General features: G+C 52.8%; 1 protein-coding gene and 1 non-coding gene across 8 annotated transcripts in view; one reads left to right on the forward strand and one right to left on the reverse strand.

Moving 5' to 3' along the window:
* RGS3 (regulator of G protein signaling 3) overlaps positions 1-20,325 on the forward strand; it is a 151,674-nt gene that overhangs the window by 64,354 nt on the left and 66,995 nt on the right. For all 7 annotated transcript variants that reach the window (XR_014825149.1, XR_014825157.1, XM_084992040.1 and 4 more), the window contains 4 exons: positions 2,530-2,726; positions 5,087-5,170; positions 11,463-11,574; positions 18,064-18,107. Coding sequence is in view for 5 of the 7 variants with exons in the window: in XM_084992040.1 (XP_084848166.1) it covers positions 2,530-2,726; positions 5,087-5,170; positions 11,463-11,574; positions 18,064-18,107 (437 nt within the window). In the remaining 2 variants the exon portion in view is untranslated. The remainder of the gene's footprint in view (positions 1-2,529; positions 2,727-5,086; positions 5,171-11,462; positions 11,575-18,063; positions 18,108-20,325) is intronic.
* Positions 11,021-11,097, reverse strand: MIR378B (microRNA mir-378b). The gene has a single exon (NR_128559.1). It is a non-coding gene; the product is annotated as a microRNA mir-378b (primary transcript).

Below are 20,325 nucleotides of genomic sequence, written 5' to 3' on the forward strand. Positions count from 1 at the left end.
AAAGGATTCCTTTAAAAGTCAGACTGGCAGGCCCAGGGCCCAGATTTTGGCATGCGTGAGCAGCACCCTTCCTTACGTTTGGTCTGCTTTGCTTTGCTTGTCAGTCCTGTGTGGTTTTGTCCTCTCTGGTCTAGGCTTGGCTGGCTTAAACTAGACTATCTCATCGCAGACTGACCCGTGACCCCCATTCATAGTGTGATCTGTGGCCCAGGAGCCCTGTCCTCTCGCCGGCCCTGTCGGATAGACTATTTGCCGGCTTGGCTTGGTAATCCTCGTGCCTTCACACTCTGGAACCACTCATCAAACCCTGTCCTATTGGGCCTCTCACGTGGGCCCCCTCTGCTGTGTTGTGTTTACTTTGCAGGGGCGGAAACTCTGGCTCAGAGTGGGAAAGAGCCTGTTCAAGGTTGCACAGCCAGTCTCTGAGGAAGCCAGTGGTCAAGTTTAGGGGTCTGGTCCACCTCACATCCAGTGCAGATTTTGAGAGCCAGGGAGTGGGTTCTTTCAGCACAGGAGCCAGGGCCTGGCTGCACAGACCCCTCTGGGGCTGGCGTCCAGGGCTGTGTAAGTACTTCATGCATCAGGCCCCCGCCCCCGCCTGGGCTCCCGCTCTTTCTGCTCTTCTCTTAGCGACTCCCTGAAGAGGCAGGAAGTGGTTTAGGTGATCATGGTTTGAGTGCTGCCCCAAGATACTGCTGTGATCAGTGGTCACTTGTGTACGGGGGGCTGACTTGTTTTTCTCACCTGCTTGGTGAGAAGGGGCATTGGGTGGGTGGAGGAAGCAAGTGTGAAACCTTCCGAGCTGGGTTTTTCCTCTGAGGTCGTGGACCACGCGTTGGTGGGGAGCTTCCCTGAGATGTTACTCGGTTCAGGCCACCTGTTTACCCTCTAGCTGCCAGCACCGGGGGTGGCAGCAGGAGACCTGGGCCCCAGGTCTGAGCATGCAGGTTAGGGAGAGCTGGTCAGTCGCTCACCTGGCAGCAGGAACCCTCGGGAAGGCCCAGGTGTGTGTGGAGCCCAAATGCCCTTGAGTTCGTCTCCTACCTACTTGAGTCCAAGAACTCCTGACTTTTTAGCTACTCTGTGTTTTGCTCCTCTGCGCATTGATGAGACATGGTAAAGATCTGGATGTCACCCCCTTTTTTTTTTCTCATTTATAATGATTTTCATTTTTTCCATTATAGCTGGTTTACAGTGTTCTGTCAGTTTTCTACTGTACATCATGGTGACCCAGTCACACATACATGTATAGATTCTTTTTTCTCACATTATCATGCTCCATCATAAGTGACGAGAATAGTTCCCAGTGTGACACAGCAGGATCTCATTGCTTATCCATTCCAAAGGCAATAGTCTGCATCTATTAACCCCAGGATGTCACCCTTTGCTTAGTGTGAGGGTGTGTGTCCTGCAGTGTCGCTTTATAGAGGGACCCCATGTAGCACCTCCTCTGCTCTTTCCTGGTGATGATTTTCTCTCTCTCCTTTTCTGATGAGAATAATTTTTGAGTGAGTGGCCCGCCCCGGGAGAACCTCCTGGCCGTGATGAAACCTAAGATTCAAGAGTCCCTGGAGCACCCGATTAACTTGCTTTTCCAAGCGGAGGAATCACAACAACAAGAACCACAATAAGTTAGCAGCTCACCTTTATCTCGCACCTACCAGGCATTGTTCTAGGGACTTTACTTGGGGTATCTCATTTAATCCTCACAGCACCCCCCGTCGCCCTGCCCAGTGAGCTTGGTTCTGTTACTGCACTTGAGGAAACCAAGACTCTGAAGGGGGAAAGGAGTTGCTAGTGGTCACCCAGCTGGTCAGCAAGAGGAATGGGATTTGGGTGCAGCCCCCTGGCCCAGAGCTGGTGATCTTCCCTGAGAACTAGAGCTGCAGGTGCCACTCCTTATTCCAGACTGACTCAGTGAGCCAGGCTGCTGCAGCGTCCTTGGCTAGCAGAGCTCCGATCCCCCAAAACACATCCTGGGAAAGCCCACTGTCTCTGCCGTCACCGTAGAGACAGGCTCTCCAGTCCCTTCATTCAAGGGACCTGGGAGGCCATGAAAGGGACCAGCAGTGCTGGGTGGGGCAGGCAGCCGTGGGGGCAGTGCCAAGGGGGAGCGCACGTGCTCTGCTGCCCGGGGCGCTTGCATTGATTGATTGCTCCATCTGGGTCCAGTGAGGGCAGATCTTCTGATTTCTTAAATCTGAGAGATTTTCTGATTTTTAAAAGTACGAGCCCAAACTGACAGGTCCGATTCAGGTCCTGGGTCACCAGATGAGGAAGGCTGCCTCATGGTTGGTGGTGCCCAGCTCTGTCCTGGCCCTGGAGTTGCTGGTTGGCCGTCAGGATGGAGGATGAGGGAATTCCTTCTGAGGCCTCCCTGTCTCCGCAGCACCTTGCTCAGGGCCTGGCACATGGTACATGCTGTTGTCAGTGGCTGTTGAGGGACCGAGGCTCTTCCCTGTTTCTGCAGAGGGGGTGCCTTTGCAGGGGGACGCAGATACCTCACAGCCCACCGTCTCTGTCCCACAGAATCGGGGAGTCCCAGTAAAGGGAAGTCCTACTCAGGCCTGGGGAAGAAGTGTCGGCTGATGAAGACAGTGCAGACCATGAAGGGCCACGGAAACTACCAGAACTGCCCAGTCATGAGGCCGCACACCCCACACTCAAGCTATGGCACCTACGTCACCCTGGCCCCCAAGGTCCTGGTGTTCCCCGTCTTTGTTCAGGTGAGCTGATGGCTGACCCTGAGGGCTTCTCCTGGAGGAGGCAAGAAAGAAGAGGGTCCTTTACCCCAGGACTCAGGGATGGTGCCTCGTTGCCAGCGCTAAGGGCCCCCTTTGGGGAAAGGCAAATAGCTTCAGGGGCTCAGGCTTCTGGGGCTTATACAGAGGGAGCAGAGGTTTGCAGGAGGAGGAGGAGGAGAGCGGGGGCAGGAAAGCTCAGCAACAAGGAGGCCCCCTGCCCCCTTTTCTCTCTGGGGGCATGTCCCATGCTCAGCTGCTCATCGTGTTGTCACAGGGCCTGGGGGACAAGGCTCCTGCTTCCTGGCTCCTCCAGGGCCTCGTTGCTTGGACATGGCCAAGGGAGAGAGCCTTGAGGTCTGGCATCTCGTCTGGTCTCCTTGGTCTTAGCATTCGTGTCTGGCCAGTATGAGCTGGTGGCCTGGGTTTATTTAGATCTCCCTTCTCCTACTTGTCTCTCGTCTTCCTTCTGCTCCTCCCCATCTCTAAACCTTTCTTTATTCTGTCCCCCAGATGTAGCCAATATGAGGGTTTAGATAGCTTGCCTCCGCGTATCCCTATTAAAAAAAACCACACAGTTAGATCATACCATACATTTTATATCCGGTTACCTTTTTTAAACAAGAATTAGAGCATGAGTATTTCCCTACATCATTGAATAGTCTTCGAGTCTGTGTTTTGTGGTGGTTGCCCACGACGATATGGATGTACCCTATTTATTTAACTAGTTCTCTCTTCAGACGCTTGTGTTATGTCTACTCTTTCACTATTGTAAATACCTCTGTGATGAAAATCCTCATGCGTAAATTGCCTCTCAGATGATTTTCCTTGGGAGAGATCCGTAGAAGTGAAATGACCAGGTCATGGGTCATAAACATCTCGAAGGCTCTTTATACAGATTTTGACAAATTGCTCCCCAGAAAGACCACAAGTTTATCCTCTCGTCAGCAGCCTAGAGGGGACGCGGCCCTAAGGGCTCCATTTCTGACCAGGTTTTCCATCTCTGGTCGCCTGGCATCCCATTCTGGGCCTGTCACTGCCCAGTGGATCTCAGAACTCATACTTTTTTAGGATGCGGTGCATCTCTGGCAGGTGACATGCCTCTCCCCAGACAACTCTATGTGCAGGGTCTGCCCCTTGCCTTTCTCTTGGTATCTCCTCCTTCTCAGGATGGAACCACAAAGGTCTTGGCATCCATGGGGCTTATTTTTTTGTTTTTATTTTAAAGTTTTTACCAAGAAAATTAAAATTAGTTTTTCAAAGTTATAAAAACTTTTGTCAACTACCTAAACCCCAAATGGCATAACCTTAGATGTACAGTTTAACAAGTGATTCTAAGGCAGACATGCACTGAGAGAAAGGACTAGACCATGGCCATGGCTCTGGAGGCTATGACTATCTCTTCCTGATTACAGCACCCTCCTCCCCACCAGACATAGCCGCCAGCCTGACTTTATAATAATCAGGAATTATAATGCCTTGCTTTTCTTTGGCTTTGTCATCTCTGCATGCTTTCCTAAAGGACCTCCTTCCGAACGTGGTTCACAGAAACTGTACCTCGTATCTTCTTTTGCTTCTTTTGTCTCCCGTTACTTGTAAGCTCTCTCCAGGTTGTTGTGTGTAGTTGACATTTGTTTTGTCATCTTTCTTCCAGCACCTTGCTTGGTGTCAGATGCCTAGAAGCCATGTTATGCATGCATATTCACAAGGATAAGTCCTGCTGGGTAGTCCTGAGCTTAGGGTGGATTCTTCAGGCTGAGCAGGGCCGGGGGGGGGGGGGTGGGGGCGTGGGAGGGACAGGGCTTGCAGCGGGTATGGGGCAGGGTCACGGCATGGAGGCAGAAGTCTGGGTGAGAATTGGTCCCTGGGAACTCATGGCTGAGAAGACGCAGTGAGGTCAATTGTGTGATGCACGTACAGCAGGGACTGGCTGGGCCTTGAAGGGATTCAGGTGACCAAATCTGGCATGAGGCTCTCAGGATACTGCAGGAGGTGTCCTGAGAGCCTGGGCCCTACAGCGTGAACGGGACAGGGAGCGTGGGGCCAGGAGGGCCCAGGAGCTCAGTACAGGGCGGGAGCTGGGGGTGGGGAGGCCGACCCTGTGGTTGGACTTCCTGCAGCGAGAGGGTAGCTCTCACAGGGAGGGTTGGGGGGGAAGGTAGTGGCGGCAGTACCGCCCAGGATGAGCAGCCCAGCCTTTCTGTTTCTGTCTGTGTGAGGGGGTGTGTGGGTTCCTGGGGCGGGGGCAGGGCTGGCAGGCTCGTGGCTGGCTTTGGCAGGCTGCCTCCGCTACCCCCACTTCCCATCTCCATCGGGCCCCTTTGAACCGTGCTCTTTGTTTTCAGCCTTTAGATCTCTGCAACCCTGCCCGAACCCTCCTGTTGACAGAGGAGCTGCTGCTGTACGAGGGAAGGAACAAGGCTGCCGAGGTAAGACTTACGCTTGTGTTTCCCAGGCCGGGTTTCCTGGTGGGTTTCATCCTCCAGGCCTCTAACTTTCCTCTCTTCCTGATATATAGTTAGGGTGGAAAAGACCTGAAAAGTTGAGGGAGGGACTCTTCCGTGCCCTCACTACCAAATGGCCACCCAGCTTTTCTTGTATATTTCCAGGAATGGGGAACTCACCACCTCTCAAGGCTAATATTTACTCCATTTTTGATGGTTAGAAAGTTTTTCCAGCCCCGAGTGACACTCCCTTTTTGATCCCAACTTCCTCTAAGGAGCGGAAGAAATGGCAGTTCACTCCAGCTATGACGAATGACCTTGTGGGTGAGAAGATTAAAGCCGTCAGCCAGAGAGAATTTTTAGAAGAGCATCACTTACCTGGGTGTTCTGGGTGTGTGTTAACCCGAATCCCCAACCCTCTTCTGAGGGATATCTCTTTAGGCTCTAGCTCTGCCAAACAGAGGCCTGGGCGTGGAGGTCACGCTGCTCTTCCTGGAGCGGGCCCTGCTCAGCTCTAACTGGGGGAACTTCACTCGCCCACACAATCCCCAGAGCTGGCCCGCTTCCGGCTCAGTGTCATGAGTTTAAATCTACTTCTACTTGGGAACAGAAGTTGGCGCCCTGGGATCTGACTTCGGCTACCTGGGAGCCTTGACGAGAGGATAGGGGGCTTGCTGCCGAGCAGGCCCTGACTCAGAGCTGGCAGGGTGGCTTGGTTGAGTTGAGATGATGGAAAGATCAGGAAACTTGGAAGCAGAAAGCAGATAGCCAGCACTCCCTCTGCTACTGACTCCCTTATGACTTCCTTCTTCCTCAGTCTTCCTATCTGAACAGTGGGTGTGTGTGGGTGTGTTTTAGGCAGCAAGGCACGGTTGCTGGCCCTTTCAGCCTCAGCATTCTGGGTTGTTATGTGTAGTTGTGGCTAAAGAAGGCTTGCTTTCGTTTTGTTTTTTAAATAAGCAGACCAGAACTCACATTTTCCAAATAAGCATTGTCCCTTTCAGGGGTGTTTCCTCGGGAGATGGCAGGCTTATTTCTACCACATTGGTGCTGCTCACCACATTTCTGGGCCTCCTCTTCGGGAACTTTCTGAAGAACCTTGGCCTAGCTTCTGAATTGCTTCCCCGGGAGTAAAACTTCATCTTTTGAAAGGGACTTGAGTTTTAGGAACAAAAAGTCCCCTGAAGCTGTGCTTGGTGAATAAGTCCGTGGTGGAGCTAGGTCAGGTAGCCGAGGGTCAAAAACTGAAATGTGGTGATACGTTCACGAGACTCAGAAGGAGGCAGTTAGAAATTGCGGCCACCCAGGAGTACACACGAATGTCTAAATGTGTTCTTTTGTTTCCCTGCTCACTCACCATTGAACCTGCAAACATGGAGCGGTTTATATGTCCCCACTGCATGGGTTTTTGGTGCCTGACCCCAGTTAGCTCTTGCAGCTCCACCAGGAGGGGCACATTTCCCCCCCTCAATAGATGAGGAGACTGAGGCTCTAGTGAGATTAATGAGGACCCGAAGATCTCGAGGCTCCTAAAAGATGGAACCCTGATTAGCACTTAGGATCTCTCTGGCTCAGCAGTGCTTTCCAGAGTTCCATGCCACAGAGTTCCCATTGTTGCTCAGTGGTAATGAACCCTGCTAGTATTCATGTGGATGCGGGTTCGATCCCTGGCCTTGCTCAGTGGGTTAAGGATCCGGTGTGGCCATGAATTGTGGTGTAGGTTGCAGACACAGCTCGGATCCCGTGTGGCTGTGGCTGTGGTGTAGGCTGATGGCTGTAGCTCCAATTTGACTCCTAGCCTGGAAACTTCCATGTGCCACATGTGCGGCCCTAAAAAGCAAAAAAAAAAAAAAAAAAAAAAAAAAAAAGCAGAATTCTATGCTATCTCTAATGTGTTTGTTTAAAAACTAGCAAACACACGCTGAAGTGATAGCCTGATGGTAGTTATAATTTGTCCAAACCATCTTTGCTTAGTAGATCTTTGAAGCCCTAGAACGAAGAGACCCCCTTTGAAGACTGAAAGAAGTGATTTAAAAAGTACATTTCTTTTCCTTGAACTTTGATCGGAAGCAAACATGTGACTCTTGGCAGCCAAAAATATAAACCAATTCAAGAGGGGTTTGGATAGCTTTGGAGAATTGAAGCTCTGGGTGGGTCCTCAGGAGCCTTCCATTCTGATTGCTTCCCTGTTTAAGTTTCCAGCTGATTGTTTCCGTCCTGTACTTGAGTCTTCAGAGGCCCCTCTGGACAGTGGTTTTATTCCTAGAGAGTGCTAAATTATAGAACGTTCTCCCCGGTGCTCAGCAGAAATCTCTGTTCCTGGGACGTTCGCCTTGGTTCTTTGTCCCATCTCTTCCCTGGGCATGCTCCACGAGCTGGTCCAGTCCCACACTGTGAACTGCCCTCGTCGTCCCCCTCCCAGAAGTCACAAACTTGATTAATGTGCCCCGAGATCGAATCAGCATTTTGGCAGGGCCTCCTTTCTACATTCAAATAATGGTTATTGAGCATCTGCCATGGAGCCAGGGCCTGCGCTCGGGATTCCAGGAGTCCTGCGAGGCCCAAGACAGACACACCCTCACTTTACACACTGACTCATTGAGTTTACCATTAACTAAGGCACCAAGGTCTCTTCTGCAAACCCTGCCCTTAGGCAAGACTCCTGGGAGGAAGCTTGATTAGGGCCACTTGGGAGAAGTGACCCTATAAGTTGCAAGGATTTCCTAACTGAGCGACCCCTCAACTCTTGACCCTTTGGGAAAACAGATGTGTCCTTGGAGCAGGTGCGGCACAGATCCCTGTGGTGGAGGGCAGCAGGTACCTGGGCCGTGGAGATGGGTATCACTCCCCTGGGGCTGCTGGGGCTAGGCCAGCAGGATGCTGGTGTGCTGGAGAGGGGCCCACCTCCCCTGGCACGCTCGCCTCCCTGCCCTGCCTCCTGCCGTGTGCCAGGTCTGCCCTTTCCCCGACCTGACTTTTGGGGAAATTCTTCATTCAGGCCTTAATCACTTCCTGTCTAGACCGCATTCTCAGCTCTGGGAATCCGGGCCAGCGCGGCGGCCTGGTCTTTTCTCACCTTTGCTCTGGCACTTCCCCACTTGCCATCCATCGAGCCCTCTCTGGGCCTGGGCCTTTTTTGGACTTTTTAGACTCCTGCCAGACTATCTCCTCTGATGGCCCATACCGCCCCCCAACCCCCTGCCAGCTTCTCCGCGGGTCTGGAGGCCACTTCCAGGTTTGCCTTAAGCAGGTTGGGAGCGGGAGGGTTTCCCTTATGTTGGCCGGTGTAGAGCCCTCTCCTTTCCATTGCTTGGAGGTTGACGTCTTCTTCCCGGACAACCAACCCCCGAAATCCTTCTGACTCTCGGATCATCTTCCTCCCATCCCCTAACTTCATCTTTTTGTCTCCTTTGCTCCTCTTCTTGGGTCCCTGCTTGGATTCTTTCACATTCAGGGACAAGAAAGCTGTAGGCATATTGCCACCTCACCATATTGTGAAAACTTTGGGGTCAGCCAGACCTGGGCAATGGTCCTTGGCTGTGTGGTCTTGGCTGGGTCTCTTACCCTCTCTGAGCGGCAGAGTCCTCATTTATACACGAGGGCAATGATGTTATTTACAAGTGAGGATCCATTGAGCAGAAAGTAAGCTCTCAATAAATGGAAGTTTCCGTGTTGCCGCGTTGGGAACGGGATTGGAGAGAGCCCCTGCTGGGATCCTTTCTAGGCCAGGCTTCAGGAGCTCTCATCTTTGGTCCCCATTGGAGAAGCCGGAGCCCTGAGCGCCTCCTGCTCAAGGGTGCCCCCTGTTGTCTCTGTGGCCTAGATTCCCTCAAACCTCTGTATGCCAAGTGGTCCTTTGAAAATCGTTTATGTATTTTTAAGTTATAAAAGTAGCAGATTCTCATTGCAAAATAATGAAAATTAAACAGAAATGGATAAAGTAAAATCCCATTCCCCACAGTGAAGAGTGCAGTGAGTGTCTTAGACATTTAAAAAAATGTATAGATATAGACAAGTTTACAGTTTTGTTTTACAAAGTTGGATTGTATGCTAGGTATTTTTGCACAGTGCACTATTTTGACTTTTGATGGACAGATTTCCATTTCTGCCCACATAGCTGTACTTTAATCTTTTCATAGCTGCATAAAATTCTACCATATGAAAGTAGTATCATTTATTTTATCCATCCTTTTTCTCTCTCTCTCTCTCTTTTTTTTTTTTTTTTTTTTTTGTCTTTTTTAGGACTGCACCTGCAGCATATGGAAGTTCCCAGGCTAGGAGTCAAATTGGAGCTGTAGCTGCTGGCCTATGATGCCACAGCCAGCCACACCAAATCTGAGCCATGTCTGTGACCTACACTGCAACTCACAGCAACACCAGATCCTTAATCCACTGAGTGAGGCCAGGGATCAAACCCGCATCCTCATGGATACTAGTCAGGTTCTTAACCTGCTGAGCTGCAACAAGAACTCCTCTATCCTTTCTTAATGGGTATTTATGGTTTTTTTTAAAATTAATTACAAAAACACTCTGAGGATATCCTTACATGTCCATCCTTCTATGTGCTTGTAAGTATGCCTGTAGGCTAGTCCTAAAGGTGGAGTTGTTAGGTCATCTTTTTTTTTTTTTTTTTCTTTTGGTCTTTTTGCCTTTTCTAGGGCCACACCCACAGCATATAGAGGTTCCCAGGCTAGGGGTCCATTCGGAGCTGAGGCCACCAGCCTACGCCAGAGCCACAGCAACTTGGGATCCGAGCCGCATCTGCAACCTACACCACAGCTCACGGCAACGCCGGATCCTTAACCCACTGAGCAAGGCCAGGGATCAAACCCACAACCTCATGGTTCCTAGTCGGATTTGTTAACCACTGCGCCACTACGGGAACTCCATGTTAGGTCATCTTTAACAGTCTTGACAGCCAGATATCAACATGTTGACTTTTTAAACTAACTTCAGCAACAATCCAGCACGCACTTACTCTGGCCCTTAGTTTCACCCTCATCATGGCCTTTAGCTGCACAGGTCAGTCTTCTGACTCTTCTCACTTCAGATGAGATGAAGTGTCAGATTTTGACACCTCAAAGGGACGTCCACAGAATTCATAATATTTTGTCTCCATCAGAGAATCTAAAATAGGATTTTATTGCCTTTGACTAAAGGCCACCACAGGATTTACAAAACAAAGACCAGTGTAATCTTTAGTGGCATTAGAGGATCCAGAGGATTTTTTTTTTTTTGGCATAAAAATATGCTGAGCACGCCTGATGGCTTATTTATTTATTTTTTTGCTTTTTAGGGCCACACCTGCGGCATATGGAGGTTCCCAGGCCAGGGGTTGCAGCTGCCAGCCTATACCACAGCCACAGTAACACCAGATCCGAGCCACGTCTTCGACCCTACACCATAGCTCATGGCAACTCCGGATCCTTAACCCACTGAGCAAGGCCAGGGATCAAACCCGAAACCTCATGGTTCCTTGTCGGATTCATTTCCGCTGCGCCATGACAGCAACTCCCCGATGGTTTACCTATAATGTCTAAAAATATCTTTCTCCTTTATTTTTGGAGCAGCCAGTGCATAAAACAGACAAAAGTTCTATATTTGTCTGTCTTGGAGCATAACTGGCTTTTTCTTGAACTGATTGTGCATGAGCACAGTTAAAATTATCTGCAAGGAATTTGGTAAGAATACTCACGTTGCATGGGGCTTCAGTTCAGTTTCACAGAGCCTGTGGGAGCCGGAGAGGATCTTTGCCCCCTGTTTGTACAGATGAGAAAACTGAGGCCAAGGGGACCCAGGGGACTTAACCAAGTGTTCCTTGCTCCTTAGTGGGACAGGAACCTCAACTTCTGACTCCAAGTCCAGTGCGTTTTCAGCCAGACACTTAGAGAACGCAAGCAAATGTAGCTCAAGGGTGGCACCAAGCCAAGGGCACTGGGCTGGAGATTCCAGAGGCGTTGACTCAGAGAGGTGGGCCTGTGGATGTCAGGCTGTGGGGAAGCTGGCAGAGGCCACCTGGCATGGAGGACGAGGATGAGGACGAGGGCCCCTTTTTTGTTCTGTTTTTTTTTTTTTTTTCCCCCACTATGAGGACTAGGCCAAAGGGCAGTCTCGACTGCGGCTCAGGTCTCTGTCCTTGGCTGAGGCCACGCTGAGCATCTGCCCCTGGTTCTGCCTGAGATGATGGGGACCTGTTACCCCGACCTCTGGGGAGGCTGTGGCTGATGGTCTCTGGGTGTGCAGAGCAGCCAGCTCTGTTTGCTCTCTCCTCATGCAGGTGACGCTGTTTGCCTACTCGGACCTGCTGCTCTTCACCAAGGAAGATGAGCCGGGCCGCTGCAACGTCTTGAGGAACCCCCTCTACCTCCAGAGTGTGAAGCTGCAGGAAGGTGAGTGCGTGCCTGAGACACCATCCACGCTGCCTGAGCCTCCCTGCTCTGGGCCACACGAATGGGAGGTGTGGTTGGGGCCCCCTGGGCTGGTAGGCTGTCAGACACTGGCGTTCCATTCCAGGCTGGCCAGAGGTCCCATTGTGACACAGCGGAAATGAATCTGACTAGGAACCATGAGGTTGTGGGTTCGATCCCTGGCCTTGCTCAGTGGGTTAAGGATTTGGCGTTGCTGTTAGCTGTGGTGTAGGTTGCAGTTGTGGCTCAGATCCTGCATTGCTGTGGCTGTGGTGTAGGCCAGCAGGTGTAGCTCCGATTCGACCCCTAGCCTGGAAACCTCCATATGCCACAAGTGCGGCCCTAAAAAGCACACACACACACACACACACACACACACACACAAAAGGCTACTTCCGTTCCAGGCTGGCAGGCCCCCTGAACTTTGCTGGGAGGCTTCTCCTCCAGAGAGGTTTCAGGGAGGCTGGGAGTAGAGTGGGAAAAACACTGGGTTCAGACAGACCTGTGTTCAAATCTTGGCCCTGCCCCTCACTACCTGTGTGACCTCGAGCAAGTTTCTCGACCTCTCGGAGCCTGTTTCCTTATGTGTAATTGGGGATCCCAACAGTATCTCAGAAGGTTGTTGTGAAGGTGAAATAAGGTCATTTATGCAAGATGGCTGGCCCACACCGGGTGGCCAGGCTGCGCTAGCTGCTCTTTGACTCACCACACACACGTGTCTGGGACAGAAGACCTCGGCTCCTTTCCCCAGCTGCGTCGTCCAGGCCAGAGCCCTTGGAAGCTGGCACGCGTGTGGCTGGGGGCTGGCAAGCAGGAGCTTGAATTGAGCCTACCCCAAACTTGCCACGGTGCCTGCTTCTCCATGTGGGAGCGGAAGGCCAGCCTGGAGTATCTGTTGAGTGGTTTGGTTTGGCGCCCGAGGTCTCTGCTGAAAGGGGCTCGATTTCCTCTCCCAGATTATGAAAACAACACCAGACCTGTAGGAGCATGGGTGACAGGGGCAGGGAGGAAAACATTACCCAGCAAAAGAATTCTGTTTTGACGGGTTTTGCTCCAGGAAAACTTCCTGCCTGTTTGCAAACCTGGCCTGCATGCTCGGAGTCCCCGCTGTTCTTCCTCCTTAGAAACCCAGCCCGCGTGAGAACCTCCACTCTCGATGCCCCTCAGGAAGTCACTTCCAACTTCCCCTCCCCTGCCTCTGGCTTTCTCCTGCCTGCTGACCAGGGTGGCCCCAGAGGGGAGAAAGCAAGTTACCTAGCTTGGGGCCAGCCTCTCCTGCCTGGCAGGCTGCACCTGACCAAGGTCATGGTGAGGAGCAGCCCTCTGAGCAAGTTCAGCTCAGACCCTGGCCTTCCTGGGAGCCCCTTGTGCCAGCGGGAGGCTTGGCCTCCTGCTGCCCTGCCCCTCCCTCTGGCTCTCCCGCCCAGCTTCCCCTACCCACCCATCCTCCTGCCCCTCCCACTGCTTGGCACATGTACTCACACGCACTCACTCACATGCCTGGCCCAACCCAGCTCACACGATCTAGGACCATTCAGATTTGAGGGGTGCTGATGGGGAGCCGTGTTCACTAAGAGATGCCGATTGATTGTAAGAACCAGACCTTTGCTCTTTTGTGCTCTTCACACAAGTCTGGGGCCTGCAAACCCAGGACCCAGGTCTGCTATGCCTCCCGCCAATCAGAGGGAGGAAAAAGAGGGGTTTCAAACTGACTGTGCGGTGGATGGGGGTTGGGATGGGCATTGTGGGCCAGACGAAGAGCCGAGGGTAGCTGGGAACACCAGGGCCTGGGCTCAGGTTTGCTGCTGGCCCTTTCTCTTTTCTGGGCTCACTTTCTCTGTGAACCCAGGGTTGGGCAGCCCTCATGTTCCCTCCCAGCCCTGACATGCCCACAGATGCGGGACCTAGAAGCAGGATAGCACCCATTTGTCTGGCTTCCGCCCCTGGTGGAGGCCTCCGCTGGGAACTGGAGCCCCCATCTCGGGGCTTGAAGTGAGAGGCAGGGTGGCGGCTGGTCAGGGTGGGTGGGTGGTGTGGGGCCTGGGGGTATGGCAGAGGAACCACCCCCAGGCTTGTGGGTCCTGGAGACTGCAGAATTCCAGTGACCCCTTCTCCTGCTATTGGAGTTGGAGCCTCAGGGCACAGTATCCTGAGTCCTGGCGCCCGCATTCCAGTCTGCCTCCCCCCGAGCCCCCAGAGACTCGCTACAGCAGCAAGGGCCTGAGTAGGGCTTTTAAGAGACACATATGGGGCCTCAGCTGGAGCTTCTCTTTACAGAATGGTCTCTGATTAATATTGCTCATGACTCCTGTGTTTCTCATCTCTTTCAAATCAACATGTATGGAGAGTTCAATCTGGGGCAGAGAGAATGATAAGCAAGGAGCACGCCCAGCCTTCCCTGCAGGCTGGGGCTGGTGAGGGCTGTTCCCTGGTAGGGGAGAATCTGCCCCACCCAGGGACCGAAAACTCCTGCGTGCACCCCACGTGCAATGTGTCTGAAGGGCGCTCAGCTCTCCTGGCCCAGCCTACTCCCAGGCTGGGGCATGGGCACAGGACATGGTGGGTGCCCAGCGAATGTTTGTTTGGTGAGTGAGGGAATGAATGACTGAAAGGAGACTGGAAGCATGGCCTCAGCTTGGGGGCTGGGCTCTATTCCTCCCTCAGGGCCCCCCACTGTGGCCCTAAACCTTGCCTGCCCTCCTCCTGCCCGGCTCCCCCCAGCTTCAGCAGCGCTGGATGGCAGTGTAATGGGAACAGGCGGAGAGCTGGCGCTAACAATCGGGACATCTCCGGTCAGCCGGGGCCCATTGTGGTCTCTTCCTGCCTCTGCCGCCCACTGGCGTTGCTGTTCTTTGTGTTTCTGCCTCCTGGGCGGCCAGCATCCCCCCCACAGCGTGTCTTCCTGACCCACCCCGGTCTCTCAGGATGGCCTGGAAATGTCCAGCTGATTCTTGGGTTCACCACTCACTCTGGGGTGCCCAGGTGCCCCATTTTGGAAACCCAGCTGCTTCGGTTCAAGATGCTGGAACCGGGAGTTAGTTTCTATCATGGCGCAGCAGAAACGAATCCGACTAGGAACCATGAGGTTGCAGGTTCGATCCCTGGCCTTGCTCAGTGGTTTAAGGATCCTGTATTGCTGTGGCTGTGGTGTAGGCCGGCAGCTACAGCTCTGATTTCACCCCTAGCCTGGGAACCTCCATGTGTGGCAGGGGCAGCCCTAAAAAAAAAAAGCCAAAAAAAAAAAAAAAAAAAAGATTCTGGAACCTTGGAGTTAAATCTAGCCGATTGACATTTTCTTAGCACCTCCTCAGAGTCCCCTTCCACGCTGGCACCCAGGATGATAGCAGAGGAAAGGACACAGTCCTGCCTCAGGAGCGTGTGGCTTGGTGGAATGACAGATGAGTTAACTGGTAGAGGGACAGAAGTGTGACGCAGGGATCAGAACACTGGCTTTGGAAGCAGGCAGTCCTGGGTTCAAATCTCCGCTCTGCCGCTTGTCCACATCAAGCCTTCTCCACGTTGTTTTCCTTCCCGGGGCCTCAATTTCTGTATCTGGAAAGTGGAGGCAGCAGCCCTCCTGGCCTGTCTCCCAGGCAGAGACGCCCTGGGAAATGGTTGGTCGGGGATCTCAGACCAGGCTTGAGAGGGCTCAGGCTTGAGAGGGCCCAGGGTCAGACCTGGGCTGAGAAGCCATCTCTGCCCGCACCCCGCTGGGGAGTCCGTGGCTGGGGAGCACCCTCATGTAGCCCATGGTCCACAGCCCACATTCCTTGGTGGGAAACAGGGTTTACCCAGGAACCACATGGCTCCATGTTCAATTTCAAAAAGTAGCTGGGGTGTTGGATGGAAAGCCCAAATGTGCTCTGCCACACCGTCCCATTTCCTTCACACTCAGCCCGTTTCCACACCCTGGGAAGTCCAGAGCCCGTCCAGCGTTCCAGAAGGGTCTCTGATGGGGCTGAGGTTTCTCTCCTGGGTCAGCCTCCTTCTCTGCAGTGGCAGCTCCGTCCTGGCCCCTGTGGCTCCTGAGGCTGGTTGTCCTTTAATGAGGCTCCGAGCCATGCTGAGCACTGCCCCCATTCTGTCCTTCTCCCAAAGCACTCCCAGTACAAGGCCGCCACGGGGAGCGGATTGCAGTGAAGGTGTGCAGCAACGCAGGGGTGTGATGGGGGTGTCACGGCACAGAAAAGTTTCAAGGCAGTCCGTCACCCATCCTTCACCACTGGCCATGTGGCCTAGGCTGCGTCCTCCCAACCTTGGCCTTCTGTCTCCCTGATGCTCCCATCTCTTTGGCATTCCCCTCTCTTCTAGAACCTTCTCTTCTCCCACTGCCAGCTTCTAAAACCTGAATTTCTGTTATTTTCTTACACAGATCTTTTTGTTTCTCCCTTGGCTCTAAAGTCTGCTTCTGGAAAGTCAAGGAAATGCCCCAGTGTGTTTTCTTAAACAAAAGAAACCACCTCCCCTTGACTCCACCCTCAGCAACGCAAGGAATTGGCAGACGCTTTGAAATGAGAGGTTTCTTCAACATGATGGCCTTCTTAGGCAGGGCTCCCCCTCCCCATCATCTCTAGGTGGGGAGAAGCAGGAGGATTTATTCTCAGTCCAAAGCAAACCCCCATTTACTTACGAGCTATTTTTATCTGGCCCTGGCTGGCATCCCCAGACCTAGGGATACGTTGGCCCAGGAAACTGCCATAAACTTGCTCCGAGGGGGCCTGGCCTCCACCCACTCAAGGGCCTCTCCCTACTTTTCTTAGGAATAAGCTTAACCCACTGTCTCTGTTATTTCCTTGCCATTTTTACTTTGTAACATATTTTGGGTTTGTTTTTTTGACAATTTGTTTGACTCAAATATGTGTCGAGGGTTCTGCTTTTGAGCCAGTCCCTGGTCCAGGTTCCTTGAGGGGACAGGGGGCTGGGTAGGGCCTGTGTGGTAAGCACTTGAGAGGCGACAGGGTAGTGGTTCTAAGCGTGGGCTCTGGGGCCAGGCGTCCTGGGCGTAAATCTTGGTTCTTCCTCTTTCTACCTGAGGCCTGTTACCTCCTGTGCCTCACTTTTCTCATGTGAGTCATGGATAGTAGCTCCTGCCCCACCGGGGTCCCTGTGAGAGTCAAGTGCATGCACATAAAACATTTGGCGCACTGGTTGCCACGCAGCACTGGGTACTCTAAAGTTCTGTGGCACTTTATTTTTTGTCTTTTGCTTTTTAGGGCTACACCCGTGGTCATATGGAGGTTCCCAGGCTAGGAGTCCAGTCGGAGCTACAGCTGCCAGCCTACGCCAGAGCCACAGCAATGCAGGATCCGAGCCGCCACTGTGACCTACACCACAGCTCACAGCAACGCCGGATCCTTAACCCACTGAGCAAGGCCAGGGATCAAACTCACCTCCTTATGGATATTAGTCGGGTTTGTTACTGCTGAGCCACAATGCAAACTTCCCTGTGGCACTTTAAATGTTTGCTGTTAAATATGCTGTATGTTTGCTTTGCTCAAAAAGGACAACCTGTCTGGTGAAGCTGAGTGCTTGAAATACAGAAAGTTAGTAGCCATCCCCGGCCTGTGCCCGGATGAGTGTCTCCCTGGGGGAGTGCTGCCAGGTTCTGAGGAGCGGGCTGCTGTGGTCTGGGAAGACAGCCTGGAGGAAGAGGCAGGGCTTCTTCGCACTTGCCCCCCTTGAGCACAACTTGTGTGTCCCCATCCCTATGCCTTTGCCCATGCTGTTCCCACCTCCCAGGGTGCCCTTTCGTCCCATCTTGAGTGCAGGCTCAAAAGGGTTCTCCTCCAGGAAGCCTTCCCCGACAGCTGGGGGTTGTCTCTTGGCTCTTGCATATCTGCAGCACGCTGGCCAGAACATCTTCCGCCTCAGGGTAGGTAGCAGCCCACTGTAACTCCCGGTTGCCTCCTGGGTGGAGACAGTTGGTGAGTGGTTGAGACTGGGCTACTAGGCCAGGCGTGAGAAGGCTTGGAAAACACACTGGGGGGCATTAGGCCTGGCCTGGGAGCCATCTCTGGGCCCCACCCAGGGCGTGTAGAGCCCACACATTCCTTGGTGGCTCCTTGTTGAATTTCAAAATGGCAAAGACAGTTGGAGTGTTTAAGAGAAACCCCAGGTAGACGCAGGCAGGGAGGTGGAGAGGAAGAGGCCTGGGGTGGATGACAGCTCCCTGCGCCAGCTGCCTGATGCCCAGAGGGTGCTCCTGGCCACCTCTCAGGCGCTGAGAACTCCGCATTCCTTGGGTCAGGCTGACCTGCAGGCACAGGCCTTACAGCTGTATCGCAGCCTAGTTAGTTATTAAGTGGGCTTTCCTCCAGAGACTTCCCTATGCCTGTGCCTGCCTCTTTCTTCCTCTTTTCACAGGAAGTACCCCATGCAACCCTCTGGGTGAGACAGATGGCTGTGTTCAAGCAAACTGTTGAAACTCTGTAGCCAATTCTAATGCAAGTCTTACTTTTTGTTTCCTCAAAGGTTCCTCAGAAGACCTGAAATTCTGTGTGCTGTATCTAGCAGAGGTGAGTGGTCCTTCTTTTTGCATTTGAGGAGAGAGATCTCTGCCCTGGTGCTTGCAGGGAAATGCTGGGCTGGGTTCTACTGCAGGGTTCTGGTGCTGCCTCCACCCCAAGTCCTGCAGTGGTCCTGGACGGCCGTGTGCTGCTCTGTGAAATGCCAACAGCAGTCCCTGCCCTGGTGTCTCTTACCTCTGTGTAGAGGAGCAGTGGGCATGAAGTGCTTAGAGGGGACAGAGGGACCCTGTGGTCTCCTGCTCAGGACTTCCTGGCCTCCAGTGAGAGTGTGGCTTGACAGCCGGGCATCACCCTATTCCTTTGGTCATCTTTCCTCTAGAGAGTGCCCTGATTCTTATGTCCGCCTCTCTTTCCAGGAGGTACCACCCCTGTCCCCTCCTACAGGGTCTGATGAGTGTTTGAAAAGGCCTGGAGGTAATGGTTCTTGGCCTGGGTCCGACAATACAGGCGATAGAAAATTCTGAGTGTCTTGCTTTGGGTTGGAGTGACATGCCCTCTGTGATGGCTCTTCCCTGATTCCTTCCCCTGGTTATCTCAGTCTGATCAGAAGCTTAGCTGGGCAGAGAGCCTTTGCGATGCAAAATGGAGCAAATAGCTCATTGCTGCTATGGTTTGGGAGATAAAATATCACCGCCAGGGGTTTAATCAAAGAGGGCCGTGGTGATGAAAAAGTTGAGATCCCCTGAGCCGTACAGATTTTTTCAATTTTCAGCACATTTTCAAATCCCAACCTTGCTGTCTTGGCTTATGTGCATCTGCTACCCGTTCCAAGCAGGGGTTTATTAGATGCACTCCTTTTCTCTGCTTCTGCTTGCTGGCTTACCCAACAACAGTCTTGAGAAACCGCCTGCCTTGTGGGAGAGTCTACACCGGCCACACGTTGTGGGTGAGGCCTGGTCTACTACCAAGACAGTACACCCTTTTGAGAAGGAATTTGTGTGGCGTCGTGCCTGGAAAGTCATTCTTTCAGTGCCTGGCTAAGTTCAGGACTTCGGGTGAGTCCCGTTGGGTGAACAGACCCCCAAGGAGAAGCCTTGATGAGGAGTTAGCTTCAGGAGATATCTGGAGTTCCAAAGGGCAGGGGACATTGTCAGAGCTCAGGCGGGGACCCTGGCAGCCTCGAACGATGACTCGCAGTCCAGGAAGGCTTTGCTCTCCTCCCCTGTGTCCGCAGAGCCTCGCCGAGCCCAGGAAGTGGCTGGTGGAGACACTTCGGGGCCGGTGCGTGTTCACTTCCATGGAGCTGAGCGAGCAGTTTAGGAGAAGCTGTGAGGCAGACTGGGAAGAGCCAGAGCATTTGCATGCCCAGCCCCACCCAACTGGATTCCAGTTCTCTCCAGCGGGGTCTGAAATGGGTCTTCAGGTTCTTTATTGCCAAGAGAGCTGCTTCTTGCCAGGCTGGGTTTATTTTTCCCGGAGAAAAGCACTTCTGCTCATTGGTTTCCAGGGAGCTGTGACCTCCTGGCCGTCCAAAGATTGATGAAGGGGTATTGATCTGGGCCTTTTATTTCACTAAAGTGTCAGGTGATCTGACCCCGAGGGGCTGGGGAATTGAAGCTCCCAGGCAGCCGGAAGCCTCTCTTCTCTTAATGGGCTGCTTTTTAGGAGATGCCTGTCTATAACGCAAGGAAGACAAGCTCCCTGCTTGCTCTGTGGCCTGGAACAGGCTCGACATGGTGGTTTTGGAACCCACGGAGAACCCCAGACTCACATCTTAGCTGGGACTTCCAGCAAATGGTTTCTCTTCATTGCCTAACATGCAGGTGGTGTCCAGAGAGGAAGCCAGAGCAAGAGAGGCAGGACTTGGGGGTGGTTTTCCACTCGGCATAGAGAAAGCCCCTTCGCCTGGATGACCGCTGCTCTGACTGTTCCCCAGTAACAGGTCCTGGTTCATTGTTAAGAGGGTGGGATTGTCCTGAGCAGTCCTTGGCCCTGGGATCTCTATTTCCCTGGACAAGTGTTCGTCTACACATCCATGGGACAGATGCAGTCAAAGACACACAGGTCAGGGACCATTTTCTAACTTTTTTTTTGTCTTTTTGCCTTTTCTAGGGCTGTTCCCGAGGCATATGGAGGTTCCCAGGCTAGGGGTCTAATCGGAGCTACAGCTGCCAGCCTACGCCACAGCCACAGCAACGTGGGATCCGAGCCTCGTCTGCGACCTACACCACAGCTCACGGCAATGCTGGATCCTTAACCCACTGAG

The sequence above is a fragment of the Sus scrofa genome, chromosome 1 (genome assembly GCF_054392235.1).
Source record: "Sus scrofa isolate SSC_HxYL_T2T_F1_AM1 chromosome 1, Sscrofa_HxYL_maternal_Yorkshire_Landrace_v2.0, whole genome shotgun sequence".
Lineage (NCBI taxonomy): Eukaryota > Metazoa > Chordata > Mammalia > Artiodactyla > Suidae > Sus > Sus scrofa.